This window comes from Neodiprion fabricii, chromosome 6 (assembly GCF_021155785.1).
Source record: "Neodiprion fabricii isolate iyNeoFabr1 chromosome 6, iyNeoFabr1.1, whole genome shotgun sequence".
Lineage (NCBI taxonomy): Eukaryota > Metazoa > Arthropoda > Insecta > Hymenoptera > Diprionidae > Neodiprion > Neodiprion fabricii.
In genome coordinates, this window is record NC_060244.1 from 8837472 (window position 1) to 8856383 (window position 18912).

At 39.6% G+C, this 18912-nt stretch overlaps 1 protein-coding gene and 1 long non-coding RNA gene across 5 annotated transcripts in view; one reads left to right on the forward strand and one right to left on the reverse strand.

Annotated features, from left to right (window-relative positions):
• Nucleotides 1–607: 607 nt before the first annotated feature.
• LOC124184577 lies at nt 608–10622 on the forward strand. Of its 4 annotated transcripts, none has more exons than XM_046574447.1 (10): nt 608–725; nt 4472–4754; nt 4938–5136; nt 5686–6334; nt 6854–7107; nt 8019–8215; nt 8546–8780; nt 9021–9189; nt 9421–9649; nt 9847–10621. In XM_046574447.1, exons 1-10 carry the CDS (start codon nt 617–619, stop codon nt 10130–10132), a joined length of 2610 nt encoding a protein of 869 aa, XP_046430403.1. In that variant the 5' UTR covers nt 608–616; the 3' UTR covers nt 10133–10621. The 4 variants fall into 4 exon arrangements, with proteins under 4 accessions (XP_046430403.1, XP_046430404.1, XP_046430401.1 ...); XM_046574448.1 differs by lacking the exon at nt 608–725 and adding an exon at nt 3812–3956 and having other exon boundaries at nt 9404–9649; nt 9847–10622; XM_046574445.1 differs by lacking the exon at nt 608–725 and adding an exon at nt 3812–3956 and having other exon boundaries at nt 9847–10622.
• LOC124184583 overlaps nt 8076–18912 on the reverse strand; it is a 104168-nt gene continuing 93331 nt past the window's right edge. The window contains exon 4 of the long non-coding RNA XR_006871217.1: nt 8076–8201. This is a non-coding gene — a long non-coding RNA (uncharacterized LOC124184583). The remainder of the gene's footprint in view (nt 8202–18912) is intronic.

The following is an 18912-nucleotide window of genomic DNA, read 5'->3' on the forward strand; positions in this document are numbered from 1 at the left end:
AATGGCACTTACAGACTTTCGTAATTATCGTCTTCATCCGTTTTAGTATTTTCATATTTGTGATACACATGTGACAAATATACTGTACTAATGCCATTTGCATACATTTTTTTTTTCTAAGGGGTGCTCTGAGGTAGCCGTTTAATGATTACCAGTTAATTAAGCAACATCATTTCGTTGACTATAAAATATTTCTCATTCGATAGACTACTTCCTTTGACGTCGTCATCAGAAAATTATACTCGAAATCTGTTATTTCTTTTTTTTTTTTTTTGAAAATTAAATCCGAATGTTACCGTAGGTGGCTGTTATGTACGTCCGTACGCGATTCGTAAATCGCAATATGACACTGATTTTGACAAATAATTAATCGATTTTCGGACAGTCTTTTCCCTCAAAGTTTCACAACCAGAAAAATTATTCGTCGCCCACATTTGCTTGCACAGGCGAAATTGTACAGGTGCTCGACACACCCGAAGGGCCCTGGCGCATGTGCGATATCAGCTTCCCCGTTACTCGCATTGTCGCCGTGTCGTACCCGTAGTGGGGGAAAATGGCAGAAGTCGAATGAATCGGCGTGGGAGTTTATTTAGTAGGGCGGTACACGTGTACCGCGATGCGTTGCAGTGTTTACAATATTTTACATACTCGCCCGGAATTATTCTGCGTCGTCAATCTGGCACTTTTTAACCTGGTGGTTAGAGCCGCTCTACCACCTGGAGCAGGTTAGTTATACTCCTCGGGTCGATAACGACATTATTTTTAGTCGATTTCTAAGGGAATTGGGGTGTTACGTCCTTACGAATCAGGGGTGACGCGGACGATTTGTATCACGATTTATTCACCCCTGCCGTTGGGTGTGAATGGAACTGTATGCAAATTACGTCGTTTCGTCTGTGTGTATGTGAAGAAAACGCCCAAATATTGAATTTAAGTCCCTTGGAACGAAGTTAAGTCACCGTTGATTGCATTGTAAAAGTTTTATATTCGTAAACACCGTAGCAATTTATCCATCGACACAAAATTGCATTTATTTCTTATTACTCAAAGCAATAAAATTACAGTCAAACCAGTTACCAACTGATGTTTATCCCTTCAGATGCATAATTATATAAAATAACTTAGCCTATGGTATCAAACCTTTTTTTAGTGTATTCATGATTGAAATAATTACGTGAATGAAAATTTTATTTACTTACATGAGTATCTATAAGTTAAACTTCACAATTTTCAATCTTAAATCTGGGTGTCAGTGTGTTTGCATTATAAGATTGACGATTTGTCGTTGTACTTAATAAGTAGCTTTACACTTATTGACTGTACCAGTAATGATCTGGTAATGATTAGTCCATTGCCAAATGTGTTAATTATTACCTTCGATCACAAGTACGCGTGTTGTTACGGATTTCTATTTCCGCTTTATGTCACATGCTTATTACACAAAGCAAAAAATTTTCCTAATATTAACGAATCTTGGGTGCGCCACAGTCACTCCAGTGTCCTTCTAATAAACATTTCTGATTTACCATTTTAAAAATACCTATATCGAACAAACATTTTCACATTATAACCCATAAAAAATTTTCTTCTTTTTCTTATATTGTTACTAGATTTATTTTCGCCCGTTCATTTATATTCTTGTCTTTTTTTTTTTTTAATTGCAAAAAAAGCTAGTTATGCAACATTATCAGATTAACCGAATTTTCAAAATTGCACGTAAAACAAGCAAAAAAACAAAGAAGTAAAATGAATCTTGTTTGCCCGTCAAACACAAAAACTGTAAACTCCGTCAGAAAAGGTTTTCACTAATTTCAGTTGTACGGAAATTGAAACTAGAGTGCAAGGAATAGAAAGATTGAGAACAAAAGTATTGAGTTGAAGTTAATCGTTGATCTATGGAGTTCTAATTGTGTAAGCAGGTGACTGGCTCAAGGTTTTCAGATTGTTTCATATATGTATACACATTGTATGCGTACAACTAAATAATTCATATTAGTAATCAAGAACAATCTAACGAACTGAACGTTACACCGACAATGTTGTCGAAAGAGGAGCATGTAGGTTGCGCGTTAAATCATTCAAACACTCATAGTGTATCTGGGAACTAGGTGTTATCCTAAAAGTCCACATAGCACATAAGCAGTGAGTCTGGCACGTGCAACACGCCATAAGGTCGATATGACAAGGCTGTACAGTCGCTAGCTACCAGCAACTAAACTTGTATACATATCTATGTACTTGTAGGCTGCATGTACGTAGTTTTCAGCCCTGTAACTTCTTTTAGAATAGAAACGGGGTTAATACGTTTTGCCTTGGCTTCTGATATCTGTATAAAGACAATTGAATCTGCTGTGCCGAGATATTTGCATCGACGTCAGAGCGTCGAAAGAACCGATGTACGATTAATTGAAAGATACCTTGAAGTCGAGTGGATCAATCAAAGTGACATCTTTCAATTTTTTAAGCAACAATAGTGAAACAATGATTCTTTTCTGGATTTACGCGTCGTTAGCAATAACGTGTGTATTCGTTGTGCCGAAAATTATTTACCTTTGATAATTTTCCATGGTGGTCGTAGGCTAGGCACCGCGTAAAAGAATTGCACAGTTTGTAAAGAATAACAATTAAAGGGAAATTAACAAGAGGGTCGAGACGGATGGCGCTCTGCCAACGTATTCACCATAGGAACTCACTTTTCTATCGATCCAACACCGTCATTGGGGGAGGCTAAAAATACCTACGGTGGATTTCCTACGTAGTTCGAAAGTTTCGATAAATGCTCAGATATTCTACAATGCGGTATCTTTGAATATTCCAATAATTTGTAAGATTTACCGAATTTCATGTTCTTTTAAGATCAGCTGCATACATTCCGCACTTACAATTAGTCAAATGGAAGTTTCAGTATATAAATACTCAGAGTTTATAAATCGGACATGGATTACAATTCCGTATGGTTTGACTTCAGTTTTTAACGAAACGTGTAACCACAAATTCGCAACGCTGTAGATGCTATGCTGGGAGTTTTTTCACGATGCGTCCGAACCGGAAACGCAGCTGATGCGTGGAATTAGGTCGGTTCGACGTTGAAAACTGACAGCTTTGACGGAGTATGTCCTTTCATAATCATCAATCAAATGGTTTCACATCTCTCTGCGTTGTGTAAACGTGTGTTAGCTCGTTAGCAATTCAAACCGCGAAAGGAGTATAAAAAATTAATGCGATTTCCGCATGCTGGAAAAAATTGCAATGAGAAGACGTGTGTGATTTTTTTTCAGAACCATCAAACTTTTTTTCAAGTTAGGAAATTCGGACGGATTTTCCTTTTCTTCTCTTCTTATTAACTTGACGTTAACATTGCTGACGATATGATGGGACGGAATTTTTTATTTTATTACACGCCACTGCAACGGAGACTGAAAAATAGTGCGTACCGGTAGTTCCTGTCGGCATTTCCGGTAACCAGTGAAGCATTGATATGACGTAGTAAATAGGCTATTGTGCCGTGTGCACGGTGACGCGTACCTCAAATATGTGGAATTAGTTTATTCGGTGGTCAGTCAACGGTAGGCTCACTTACGGATGATACGTGAAAGAATTTTAAACTTTAATATCAAGGTCTCAATTACTGAAATCACCGTCAACAAGTAATCCAGAACGTGAAATTCATGAATAACATACCGCAAAACTCTACGAAGACAAAGTTTTGTACAAAACAATTATACCTCAGCACACGCGAGGTGTGAAAATAATTATCAAGTCTAAACCCACTAAAGTATTTGTGAATTATAACTCAATAATCAACTAGCGAAACAGAAATAAAGAGACAAAAATGTATACAACTATTTTTGACACCGTAAAAGTTCCATTTTTACCTTTGAATTGTAAAACAGTTATTCCCAGTAATAATCTAGCGTGTCATGGCATTGGTTTACTCTACCCTATTTATTATACAGGTAGGTATATACCTTCATGTACACGTGTGCACACACTTTTCGCTATATTCATCCCCTGCGTAACTTTTATGCTCACGAAGCTGGTATCAAAACTGATGCTTCACTGATCGTTCTCAGTCACGTGATCGCGTGAACTCAGCTACACGCTTAGTACACGCATCTTCGGAATTATTCATCGTCTTCGAGGCTTACCTACAGGATGAAAGATAAATTGGTCGAAAGACTAGCGAAGCAACATGCAATTTGTGACTGGTACCCTTTATATTATTTGTAAACCACCTTGTTGAGTTTTAAAATCGAACGACACTGTAATGGTGGGCGAAAGCAATCTTCCACCATGTTATGTGTTTCTCTGCACACGACGAAATTCTGATACTCCAGAATATGAAAATACATATCTATGCGGCGATACAACCGAAAGTTGGAACTCCAAGTTTTTGGTCCGTTTCCAATTAGACTTGACTTCACCGGAATCCATCACACCCGGCCAATACATGACAGTCTTTTCCTTCCAGAGGACGAGGTGGTGGTCATTGAACACCTTCCGGGTCGTCGGGTACATCTGCAAGATTTCTTCTGGACTGGAGCTGATGATGCGCCCCCATGGTTGAACCCGGACCAGACACTGACACTGTATGAACCTCGCACGGTCCACCATACCGCAACTGTTTATCTCCCTGCCGACGGAAAAGGCGAAGACGATGATCAAGGCTGTGCAAACTGCATTGACCCGATGCCAACTCTCTCCGATGTCGATCAGGACATCGGAATACTCATCGGGGACGATCCAGGACCACGGTGAGCGTTCAGAATATTGTACGAATTACCAAAGGATTTACTCTTTCAATGGATGGTGAGGTTTCTATGATAAATGAAGAAGGGAAGATAAACAGAGAACAATGAGATCGTACTATTTTTCACTAGCTATTTAGCAGTTATTTCATTACCAATTTTGGTAAGCTTTCGCTCGCATACATTCAGATACTGGCTACTAACGGTCTTACGAGCTGGCGAGACTGTTCCACCAAGAGTAGAGCTTCGTCTGGCCAGACTTTACAAAGCTGCATTTTCACGCCAGCAAAAACAGCACCTTGGGATATTGTCTCATTCAGCCCGTTTGCGGAGAGCTGCATGGAGAATAACAGGACGTGACAATCGGCAAAAACGCGATGGCCAACGAGTGAGTAAAATATTCTAACAAAGACGTTTAAAAAGAGAATTAACTGGGGCCCAGTATTGAAATTTGCGTTCAGTGGACATGAAAACTTCGTGCGTTTCCATCTAAGTAAAAAGAACAGACATTGTAAATTATCAGTTATCTTATGCGGGTAATATTGTCGTTCAGCCGTGATCGTCAATCGTACGGGCAACGGCTATATCTTGTCGTTTGGCATTTTCTCGTATTGGATAACGTTAAAGTTTCCTCGCGTGCAGGTATACCTACACTCGTTGAGCGCCGACAATGACCTATCGATTGTACCCGTTGCTAATAGACAGAGTAGCCGGAGACGCACGTTGCTGTATAAATATATTACGCGAAGGAGCAGTGCCCTACGAGATTCATCGTCGTGTTGTTCATTTATTTAACGTCATTTTTTTTTCTTGACGAGAGAAGGGGAGATTGTATCACAATGGTTACTTTTTCTACAGCACTGATTTTTTAACAACGGTGTAAATCTTATAAAACGTAAAGTAATTTGGTGTTTAAAACCGTTGGTTACATCAACAGGCAATTAGCAAAACTGAGTCCCAGGTCAAGGCGTCCATGTCGCCCGAGTCACTGCTCGAATCCGGCCAAACGGTAACAAAAAATATCGATCCTGCGCCGGAAACTGTCAAAGTGAAGCAGATGCGAGCGGTGAAGATTCCTAGAAGGGATTCGGTGATACTCGATACTGACAACGAGTCCGACTACCTTGATGTGGCAAAAGATCGTCACGACCCTCAACAGTTGGCGGACAAAATACCGATAGTAAGCAACTTGGCTCGGCCTGTCAGTCACGACGCAACCGTTCTTCCGTCCGGAGAACAAGACCCTATAAACAATTCAACACTTTCTCATTTCCTAAATACTTCTACAATTCATACCCGGCATGAGCAAACTTCAAGATCGCAAGAAATAAATTTCGAGAAAGATGCTAACTCCTCGGAGCCTTTCGAGGCTACCCAAGCAAAATTACGTAACTTGGAAGTGGGTAAGGTTCAAGTGATGATGCAGAATATGAGCTTGACCGAGGACGGTGCGACCAGACTTATTTACTCGGTACATCTTGGCGGTGAACCTGTGCCGGCAGCTAGCGCTGCTCGCGACATGGCTTTGCTTTCTGAGCAAGAAGTCGCCCTCGAATTAGGCGCTCCGGTCATCATACAAAGCGAACGTGAGTCAAATGAGGAATATTCTTTTCTTGGCGTTAATAAATTGTAGTGGGTCAGGAGACTGGAAAATACGGTCAAAATCAAAATAGAACTCGATTTTCATTAATGGGTAGATTCGAGTCGAGGAATGTACTAATTCCGAAATGAATAACTACGTTGTACGGATTTTCTAAATGATATTCGGTGAAAAATTTTAAATAATTGATCTCGTTAATTTTCCGTCGTAAGCAAGTATATTCATTTATTTCAAGTCTTTCAAAAAGCTGGAAAATGGGTAGATATCTTATACGATTTTTGTAAGATTACGCGAGGGAAACCGTTTGAAAAACATGTCTATGGTTGTTATCGAACTACGCTGTCAGCCATGACACGTGTCGAAGTTTCGTAATCAAATCTGAAATCAATTAGCCAAAAAAACGTACGTTTTGATTTTCAGTCGCATCGCCTCCTGAGCCTCTTATCGTCAGCCAACTGTTCGAGGACGGGTCAATGATACCTGAAACGTTGTATTTGCTTTTCAGCTTATCTCAAGGAGACGCGACCGCTAGCTTTGTCACGTCGGAGAGATGCCTGGGTTCTGATTGGCGCCGCAGCGGCTGCTCTGATGATTCTTATAGTAGTTTTCATCGGGCTTATCTTTTTGGCGAAAAGAAAAAGGGCACAGAGCGCGGTGGCGGCACCTCCACCTGAGAGCATATTGAAGCGTCAGACCGATTACGTTTCGGACACAACCGGACTCGACAATACTGGTTACACTTCAGAAACTGAGCAACGGGTATCCACAATTATTGCTCCGAGCTCTGCCAGCACCACTGCACTGCACATGCGAATTCTAAAACAGTTGGCCAAGGCAAAGATTTGGATTCTAACTATGCACCCGCACACCATGCATCGCTGTTTCTGTGTGGTAGCTTTTGGAAATTATTAAAAGTATGTTATGGCAGTGGTATTTCGTACACAGATCGCCAACTCATGAATTACTTGCGGCCTATGATTGGAAATGTTTTCTGGATTCTGGACATCGAAAACTCTTAGTGCTTATTTAAAATTCTTCCTTTTGTCACGAGTCGTAACACAAATCACTTGCACTGATGTTTTTATTTAATCAGCAGATTTAGAAAACGAGAGGTACTCGCAATTTCAATGATTTTCACATCGTCATCACTGTAGTCATTTTTTTCTTTTAAAAAATTTTTTGTTGCAGCATTAACAGACATGGCTTAAATTCCAAGTGAATTGTATGTTACTGCGATTTCTAATATCTCATGCACAGGTTTGAGAGGAAATGTAACAAACGGTCAATAAGATGATTAGACAAAACTTGTACAATCTGCATGGTACATTGGCTGCATGAGATTATAGCTGCGCGTTTTATTGCGTCCGTGCATCGAACCATAATAAAGTAAAATGAAGTCGCGTGCAGGGGTTGGAATTTTGGTAAAGATACTGTTGGACAAGAGAATGCCAGAAAACGGTATGCAAATGAACCACATAATCGTCTCAATCAGGGGGAGGAGACGAGCCAAACAAGCCAATTTCAAACTATCCGGGTTATAAATATCGAAAACAACCAAATATACCGATATAATTTGATCCCACGACAATATCGATTATAACAAACAGCCCCTCTACGCGTATGTATAAGAGAGCCGAATATAAGGCGAGGTTCCTTTCTTACCTTGTCAGACCGAAGGCACCAGTCAAAGGCTCAGCGCCGGTAGTCGGCACGGATCGCCTCTGACCCCGGGGACTCCTGAAAGTGTGGTCGCCGACATACACCAGGATCTTACCGACGAGGAAGAAGAAGAAGTAGAGGAACTCAAGGCGAGGTCGTTGACTCCTTGGGGGGGTCAAGAGTATGCGGCGGTTCTAAAGAGACAGAGGTATGAGGTTATACATGAAGCTTCACCAGTGAACATTTTTCCTCCAGTACTTTACAGAAAATTTACCAGAAAATTTCCTCATTTTGTGGATAATCGTAAAATTGAATCATCAAGTTCTGTACGTGTCTTATTTAATTGATTCTTATGGGAAATATGCAGGTTTTTGTATTTTCAAGAAAAACTGAACTGATATTGAAAAATGATAAAAAGCCCCAATTTTTTTTTTTTTTTTTTTTTTTTGTTGTGAAAACGATCCTTTTCTGCAGAATTTTAATTTCTCAATGTTAACTTTGCTGTTTCACTCGTTCTACAAATGCACATTCGTTTTAGACCTGGTCGTCGAAGAGTCACTCAGACGAATGCAGTCGATCATCCTCGGACACCGGACTCTATGGACGTCGCCGATGCCCTGACAACACTCGAGAACGGACACATTCCTCAAAAAAGCAACCCCAAAGAGGACCTCACCACTTCACCGCACTCATACTTGTCAATGCCATCGTGCAAACAATTTCCGCGAATACGCAGCGTCGAACCTTTGTCAAGAGTCCTCGAGCCTGTTGTGGTAATGGTTTTATTCCTCCCCTAGATGTAGTTTGTCATTAAATTCTTGAAAGTCACGACGTTTAATCAAGCGATACAACGCATGCAATTATTTGATAACGATCTACGCGATATTTCGCTCCTCGACAATAACGACAAACAACAATTGAATTTTATTGGCATGGATGTACGCGATTTCCTGTTGTCTCAACAGCCGTGGGCTCTGTTCATGAAAGCAAGATTATAGCGAATATATTTCCAGGTGAGGCACTTGGACATGGAGTTCGATTCTCCGGAAATGCAAAGAAAGAACGACGACTTTGAAAGGGGGGACAACGAGACGTATTTAATAAGGTCTTCAAGCGTAATGAACGACCCTGGAGTGGTTGGCCCTATAGTTTGGGACCTACGGCGGCAAAAAGCAATGGAAGGTTCGTCGTTGAATTACCGGTTACGGTTGTACCTCGACTGAAGTGCTGATAATACGAGCTTTTGTTACAATAGATAAAGAATAAAGTTCGCAATGACTAAATACAGCAATTTATTGCGAATAACCTCAGCACCGAAGTCGAGTTGAACACTGCGAAGCAGTAAATAATATAGCCAGGGCTGAGTTTTGTCCTGTTCGTCACGATCCCTGAGAAGGTTTCCCATGCTCGCAGAAACAACTTGTTCCGAGACGGATATGGAGCAACGGATTCCAACGATTACGGGTCCCGTGGGTCGCGCCAGGAGACGTCTCCACGAACTCCTCGAGGACTCGTTCACTCTCTTCGGTAACAGGGAAGCCAAGCCAAAAGATTCGGCCCCCCACAGGCCTCCATCGCGTCTCCCGTCACCGGAGTACATCAAAATGCCATCAGAAAACAGGGGAAAGTCTGCCACTGTCAGGTGAAACACTTTTTGCACTGGTTATATATTTATTCGCTCTGACATTGTCTCGAAACTATTTCCAATGACTCGATATGCTTCGAAGTTTTCTTTTTGATCGCTTATGTGTTTTCTCCAAATACCATTCGTATAATTAATCTTCAACTATTACCGGAACATCACGGCATATTTATATCGTATCAAAAATTTTTCCTCAGCCCGGTTGCAACTCCTGCATCCGAGACGAAAACGAGGCCCAGAACATCTCTGCCGCGTAGGGGGCTGGAAGTCGACATCCCCGAGACAGGAGTATCGGGGCCTCATCCTCGTGGGGCCTGGGGGTCGAGACCCCTCAGTGCCGGACCGTTTCACAGGCCCAACTTACCAGAAGTAGATACTGTCCGAGTTTTGGCTGACTCCAGATTACCACCGGAGGATCCGGCGATGCCTCTGATAGCGGCGATAAAAAAAGAACTGGAAAAATTCGCCCCGAATTCACACTGATGTTCATCTTCATTATTTATAACTCGTCTGAATTAATCATCTAATCACATCGTACGTCAAATGTAGACCGTAGAGTTTAGTTAACTATATATAATTCTGTGTTAAGTCGTTCTTCGCAAATTTACTTATATTGTTTGTTAATTACTATTTGTTGTTGTTGTTGTTGTTATTATCATTATTATTACGTCTCTGTTTACCGTAGTTATAGTTATAATTGCGAGTTTACGGAGATTTTAGTATCACTGTAAATACTCAATTCATGAATCGATATTCTATGCTTACGGCAGTTGATATTTTACCACAGTTTTCGGTCATTTTCCGTTAGGAATTTAGAGATGTGCTTGATTCTTCAGTCACACTGGTGCAGCTTTGTTCAGTTTGAAAAACAGAAGAGTTCATGGTTCGAGTTAATTTGTACGTACGTATAATTTTACGGATCATTTAAGTGTAACATCATAATAATTCGATAGCTATATTATTATATACAAATTATACGGATTTGAAATTATACATTGATTCTATATATCGTCTTATACTATTCGTAAAATAAACTTGATATTTCAAGTAATTCTCGGGGAGTTGCATTTTTATTTACGATATGAATTGTGAATGGTTTATTGAGACCAAAAATAATATAATGGGTAAAAGGCTGGCATCCGCTTGTACGCCATAGAAACGTAAAAAATGCGAACAAGTGCACATTTATAAATTGACCGAATAATACATCCTGAAAATGTCTCACTGTAATGGCATTGCTTGGATCGCAAGTGTCATTCTAATTCTAATCTTATGTCGCGAGTGAGCGAATTTCTTTTTCAGATGTTCGTTTGTTCAAACTTGAATCGAGTGTCCTCAACTACTTCTGAAATCAAAATCAGCACAGAGTTTTGCGAATGTTTTTGAAAGAATACGACCGTCTCAGCATCCGATCAGACACCGCAATTGGTTCCTGAATTGTCAAGTCAACGGTCATTCTTCACGTATAAGCGAAAAAAGCCACGGATGTTGTAGCCGTTAGGAGCTAAAAAATTAGGTTTAATGGCTTAGAATGAAGGGGAAAAAAGAAAACAATAACTAAATAATTTTTAATCCAGAAGAGAAGACTGATATACCAATATGAATGCTGTGAGGAAACTCACAACGCGATACATTTTTCCAAAGTACGATACCACTACCAGTACCGGGGTAAGACATCCGTTGCTATAAGTGTTAGAAGGAGTGGGTGCCATGACGCAAGACGTTAAACTGTAAATATTAAATGAGAATCAGTGGAGTTAGCTGTCATCCGATGACTACCGAGGGGTTAATCATTCTCAAAGGTAGTGAAGGCAAACGCACTGATTCGAAGTCTGTTGAAATCTATGAAACTCATAAAGGGAGCGAAACCCATAAATTTTGCAATTATTCCCTCCATCGCCAAATGCTTAACCCCTATACTGCTACAGATTTTGTACATTTATTGCAATCAAGTGACGCGTACCCAACATTCCCTTGAGCGTGATATTCCATTCCGTGTCTCGAACAGCACGATTCGGGTAAACTGCACGCAAACGAGCCGAGGAAATCTGCGGCTGAGGTATAAATTTTTTGATTTGTATACAACTTGTGACACCAGTCTAGATATCCCTTCACTCCGCAGCACTTGAACTGAGGTGAACGAAGGATCAGACGTTGAAAGAAATTAATTCGAAGGGTGGTGAAATTGTTAGGATAAATTTTTAACCGCACGAAGAATTACGCACAGTTAAATGAAGATAGTCCCAAATAGTTGGGTCGCCAATTCTTGACTGGGTTTTTGCAAGCATTCGGAACTCGGCGTCAACTTCGACCGCCAGTTGAGCCGCACTTTGAAGAAACGCGAGGACGACTAACACAACACCCATCACTAGGGTGAAACCCGCATGCTGCGGATGTGATGCACGAATTTATTACACGATTACTTATCGCAGGATCGCGAGTTCGAATTGAATGGATCACTAACAGCTGCCGATTTCTTGGTACCAGTGCGTACTAAGCATAACCCGCAGGCGGCAAGGGCCAAGAGAAGAAATGCCAATCCAAATAGACAGACAACGGAAGAAATGTGCAGCGGATAATCCATGACGACTAGAACCAATTCCCGGTGAACGCAGAGTGCAACCGCAGCTCCAAAGTAGACAAATCCCATTACCTTCAAAGAAATATTGTTATCGCGTACAGTGAGTTCAACTGATCGAATTATATGCGCTTGAACGTGTTTGATTTTGTGAAAAATTATTTATACATACCAGGGTGAAGCAACTTAGAATAACGTAGAACAGTCGAAAGTTGTAATAGCACGTGGTGCGAATCGGATACAGTCTCCGGTTATTTTCTCTCCTCGAATCCGAGGGTAACGGCTGGATCATCACACCTTGATCGACTTTCAATTCCGGCGTGGATGCGGTCGTACTTCTTGGCCAGGGCTTGTTTATTACTAATAACAGGGCGAAACGGCTATCGAATAAAATGATATTGTACAACTCAGAGCTCCAGGATAGGGTATTATTTCCAGGGTTATCTTGGATTAGGCGAATGACGGTGATAGTGGCATTTGTTTCATCGACGTATGAACGATTAATAACGTACTTGCGGGTAGAGCCGTGGATTTTGTCTTTCTAACTGAATCAGATTTCCCCCAGCTTGAAACGGCGTCTTTTGATAACGAATGGAAATTATGTGATCGATTCGAAGGAGACTTGTGCCTGAATCTTTGGAGCCCGTGACCGGTAGATATGGGATTTTGAAGGTTTTGCTGCTATTGAAGACATTAGATTTCAGATCGCGATTATACGGCTATTGAGATGATTTTATAATAATCTGGTGAGAATATTCAGAACTGACAGCTTCGTATGTTTAATTTTAAACTGAACGTGCGAAGTTCAATCATTCGCTACTAACTGTACGTGATATTTACCTGTTGACCGTTAGGTGATCGTGTCGCGAAGATTGGTGTTTTCGGATAAATTCGACCAGTCGTAGACTCTGCGTCATCGCTAAAAAGCCTAGGTGATTTTTAAAAACACTGCGGGTAAAGACTTGTTTAAATTTACTTCAACTTATCGTTAGAAGGATTCGATATAATGCTTACGCTTTTTTCTGTACGGAAATCTCGTGGATTGTAGATAAGTTCTGAGAAAAGTGAAAATCTTCGTTGAAGATGCTTGAAATATATAATACACATCTTTAATATCATTAAGACAAATGTCACGTCTGGCTTCGCTTTGCAATCAAAGGTTAGATTTGGCAAGGAAATTTACATCTTTTTGTTTCACATAATTGACATACGTTGATGTCTAATTTTGAGTTTAACTTGAAACTCGTTAGTTACGACTGTTAATTTATCTAATCAGGGAATTCAACATTGAAATCATTGAAATTTGATATGTCAAAATGTGAAGGAATAACTGACCGGGAGAAAGCGACAGCGGCGATGTCTTCCGGTGATATGATTTCACTTTTGGCTTGAAATTCAATTCTTGATAACGATGCTTGTAAACTTATACGCTCCAAACGGTTTTCTTCGTCATCAATACTCGATTCTAGGGATTCGGCAGACATTCTTTGTAACATCGGTTTAACGCAGCTTTGACGTCTCTAATGAAATATCGTATACATTCAATTCAATACAGTCAATTTTTTCATCACCAAAATCGACAATTTATCATAAAGAATTCGAGTTATAAAAATGACGATTAAAATACAACGTCATTATATGTTTGCCAGTCGTTTTCAATTGATAAGCGATTCAACGCATATATCAGACTTGCTGTTCAATTAGTATTTCTACAAGTACGGCACCGTATTCGCAATTTCGTTAGTCCTTCAAAATATCAGTGTAAAAAATTTAAGAAGTTTCTAATTTACTATAGCGTGATTCTACATCAGAAATTTATCTCATCGATTACTTGAAAACTTTTTTTGTATAGTGGAGCCAACAATTTCTTTGTACCTGTGTTGTTTAAGCGTTATGTAACTATACTTGATGATAGATTTCGTTTCGTTCAAATCAGTGAAATTTCGGACGTAAGTGGAGAGTTCGACAACGTCCCTAGTGGATACTGTAGGGTAGATGTATCGGACAGACACTAGACGCACTATGTTTTACCACCTTAGTACTGTACCATTTATGGCCATATCCATTGCGTGTGAAAAAAGCTTGGCCACGAATGACACAAAAGTACTAGGCCGGCTTTAAGCGCTGTAAAGTTGAATTTCCAAAAAATCGATCAGTCAAAAGCTACACCGATATTTACTGCAGAAGCTCTTCTTGTGATTGGATGAATCACTGAATAGATTTCAAGTAATAGAAATAATTGAAAAGCCTCGCATGGCTGGCCAAGGATGAAGCAATAACTATAAACGGCATCACTACTCTATACCTCATCCATTAGATACACTTGTCATTCATGTACGACGATTGATCTCATGAATTTTGAAACTCACAATCATCGCGATTAAAAACATACAATCAATATGATCAAAGATCTTTGAGACAAGAAAATTTGTTGGACTATTCAAAACTGTTCAACAGTCGATCAAAACAAAGCCATTTGGAAAGAACTTAGATGTTGCAAACATACCTTCAAGATTTGCAGGACTTTTTTGCGGTGTGATAAATAATATTCCTTGGATGCATTAATCGGCTGTGTTTTACACATCAATTACCCGTCACATACTTACTTTCGCAAAAATACACTCACCAAATCAACGATACACTCCGAATAATACTACTTATTTGACACGACGTTCGACCGCGTGGGCTCCCGAGCGCTTGCCTTGCGCGAATGACGCTGGCAATCACTTCAACCAATTCTGCGCACGGTTTCGCGCAAGCGCTAAATTCATGTGTGCCGGGTTGTCGTGACGCGCCACGACAGGCGTATCATTGAATTTTTCAAGTCAACCAATGAACGGAGGAACATTTTGATTTCGGTCTATTGGTGGTACATTTAAACAACTTGAATAGCTGCGGATGACGAATAAAAACATATGATTCAATTTCATAATCAACTCGTTGGAATATATTTGATGCAATGTATAATAATTGAGAAGGTAATTACATCGATCATTCATCCTTTTCAAGGTTCCGTACCTCAAAAGGAAGAAACGGAAGCCTCGCAGGATCGCTTTGTTGTCCGTCTATCTGTCAAGACCCTTTTTCTCAGGAACGGATAGAGGTATCGAGTTAACATTAATATCAAATACTAAGGTTTAAGGTCCCTTGAGATGTAAAAAATTCAAGCTTCTAAGCTAATGCAATCAACGGTCATTTATGTCACATATTTTGATACACCCGAACTCACTCATCGAAACCTATACGGTATTTCCTGTTGGCCTAAAATAATGAAATTTATAGAGGAGCAAGGTCTCACAGTACAAGTAAAAGAAAAAGTTGGAAAATAGTTCATTTCTAGTTATATCACATACGGAACCCTCAGGGCGCGAGGCCCAATCGCACCTGTCCAGTTTTTTTGCGATTGACAAAAACTCTTTGCTCCGTGATATCCGTTACAGAATCAAGCTTCGCAGATAACATGCGAATCACCGCAAGATTCTGTTTCGCGGGTGATCAGACAAAAATGTCTATAATGCAACAGGAAAATAGCATAGCATCATACGGTTATACAGCGGTCTTTATTGCCACGCGAACAATCGAATAGGCAGTGTGAATTCAATGAAAGCAGAAGCCGCTAAACTTACCGGAAGATGAAGTTACCCAAGAAAGCCAAAGAAGAAATAGCGCAAATTTGCTTCTCTACACGATGTATGATTTTCTTATTCGGATTAGTTTAGGGAGTTATGTTTTAATATGTGTAATCACAGCTGCAGATAAACAGGATACTTATCTGAAGTTGCTTCCCGATTTGGGTAACAACATTTTAAAATCAAAATTGAATGCGTATTGCCTTGCACAGAAATTTGTTTTACTGGAGCAACAATTATCAATTTATTGTTTTAAACAAATACTAGTAATTTACGTGGTAACTAGTTGACCATTTTAAGGGGGGATTTCCGTGAAATGTTGATAAATATGAGTTTTCATTTTCCAAATTACTAAAAAAGACGCAATCAAAAATTTTTAATACATGGTTTACATTATAGTACTACCTCTACTTTTTGGTCTATATACCACCGTAATCTAAGCCGCGTAGAAAAGATTTTTGATAGCATCTTTTTTGATCATTTTACAAAAATGACAAAATTATTTTTAAACAAATGTCACCGAAATCCCCCTTATCGAAAGAAAACAGAGATGAAATGAAAAAAAAACTTTTGCACAAACTACGCCTCATATTCTACGTTGCTGTTTTATGAGTTTTTGAAATAAAAAATACTCAATTGAATCTCTGATAATTGTTTTACCATAACGTTATCGCTGCAGTTACAAAATAGTCACCTTAGATCGTGTTTTCATGCATAAGTATCTTTATAGACGTGCTTTTGTTACTCACACTAACAATAAATATTTAGAAAGATATCTCGTAAATTTTCTAGGTCAATAAATACCATAATAACATTTAAAAAAATTTGCAGAACTGATTTTAAATGGTGTGCAGATTAACAGTTAACCCATATTTTATGTAGGTCAATACGAAAGATATTACGAGAAAATCGTTAAACAATGAGCAGAGATGCGAGTTCTACGTGAATCAAAAGTAAAAAACAACATTATTTATAACGTTGCCAAAAATATATATACGGGGGCTTTTGAAGAAGTTCAAGCTTATACTCCATTAAACTAATCTGTAATCGTTACACTGATATTACGAGTCAATGTGTACCGCAGCGTTCGTTCTATTAACTTAGGCTGATAAATAAAGCTCGAAACACCACCGTGTTTATTTGAACAGTAAAAAATAGGCTACATTCCATAGCTCGTAATCACGGCGTTCTGTGGGAAAAGTTGTTTTTACGTCTCTGTAACTGTCGGTATGTTTTTGTTGCAAACTTCAATTGATTCAATTAATGAATTGAAATAATCTCGATTATTATTGCCGAATATAAAATGCGCAATATGCTAGCAATAGTTTACAATATATCTATATGACGGAAATTGTGGTTCTTTATTTTTATGGAGAACAAAAGCATTTTGACACGTTGATCAAGGCGATTAGTTCGCGCTCACGAGTATCCAGAGAATTCTGCCACGCCACTTATTGTTAGCGTCAAGTGATCGAATCAACGTGTGAAACGTCTTAAAATATTTTGAGTAGGTGGGAGGAAAGTTTCAATTAGGATAAATATGTCCAGTTCTGGTTTACGTCTTTGGCACGTATAATCCTAGAATATACCTGTTTCTAACAATATGTTATCGGAACGTCAAACAATGCGTGCCAAGTACATGACATTCGTACTATTCCACGATACGCACTCGAATTTCCACGCAACTATCACATGCGAGGAATTTTCCGTAATATCAGAACTTTCATGCCTCAACTGAACAAAAATGAGATACGCAGACGTTGGAAAAAATTACTGCGTAAAAAATGCTGTATCTCCGAGTGGAAGAAATTAATCGCAATTGAGAACCAGTTCCGTCCGGCTTAAGGGCAGACTCGCAATTAACATCGATAGTCGTGTTTGTTGACCGCGTTATGGAAGCTGATGATCTTCCGCCAGGTCACGATCCGAGAAATAATTGTTATGATACGTAAAACTTGGATCATGATTAACGATCTGTGGGACATCGTCCAAGCGTCAAAAAAATCATAAGCGGTTTTTCCAAGGTGGAAGAGCAATTCTAACTATCGATTGAGAAATTCTCAAGTAAAAGTGAACGTTCTTCGTATCGAATGTCTTTTGGATACAACTTTGTGCTCTGTCCCCCTGATAACTTCACTTTTAAGTTTCTAGAGACGCACCGAGTGTTATCGTATCTTCGGTCGGTGCCTCCTCGATACTCTGAAGTTTAATCCCGAAGACTCTAGCAGAGACGGTTGAATATCGTACTCAATAATTTCGTACTAAAATAGGCGATTCTGCGTATGTATTACAGGTACGTCTCGAGCTTGCAGGGCTGTTCGTAATGATAAACGCAGCCAGTTTTACGATCGAACGATGTAAGTATAACCATCGCATAAGCTAACGTAATTTGAAAGTTTATGCGCGCGAACAGCTGCAGTGACTATTTTCTAAATTTCGAGCTCCATGCTCGATCGTGCGCTTCGAGAATCGTTAAATTTTATTATTAGTCACGGTGTGAAAATGATCGTTGAAATACTAGCAATCGTAATAGGGAAGAGCTGGTAATTGAGACGTTCGACTTGATCTTTACCGAAGATCGTTACCGTCCTTAGTTCTGTGTAATCGATTTCACCATTACAAGAATTACGTAAACAGAGTTTCATCGGCATGCTTTGTCTGCGAACATTAGGCCGATAATCCCCATGAATCAATTGAGTGTTACATGACTTGTCCGAGTCAAGTCTTTCAGCCGCGAAGAGGAGCCTTCGTTTCTTTCTTTATCGAGCATGCAAAGTAATGCTAAATTGTTATCTCCGTATAAACCGCAGAAAAAGTAACTTGAGAGAAATCAATCATTAATTGCGACGCTGGTTTGATGCGGAAATCCCTCTTATCGTAATGACGACGTGCAGAATCGAACCACGAGTAATTCTCATCGAAACTTGACTGGATCGGTAATTCTTCAAAATTTCGGTACACGAAATCGGTGAAGTAATTTTTAAACGCAATAGATGTTGATAACTCAGATACTCAAAAGTCTAAAGTCTCCGCAGGTCGTTGGTTATATTGACAAT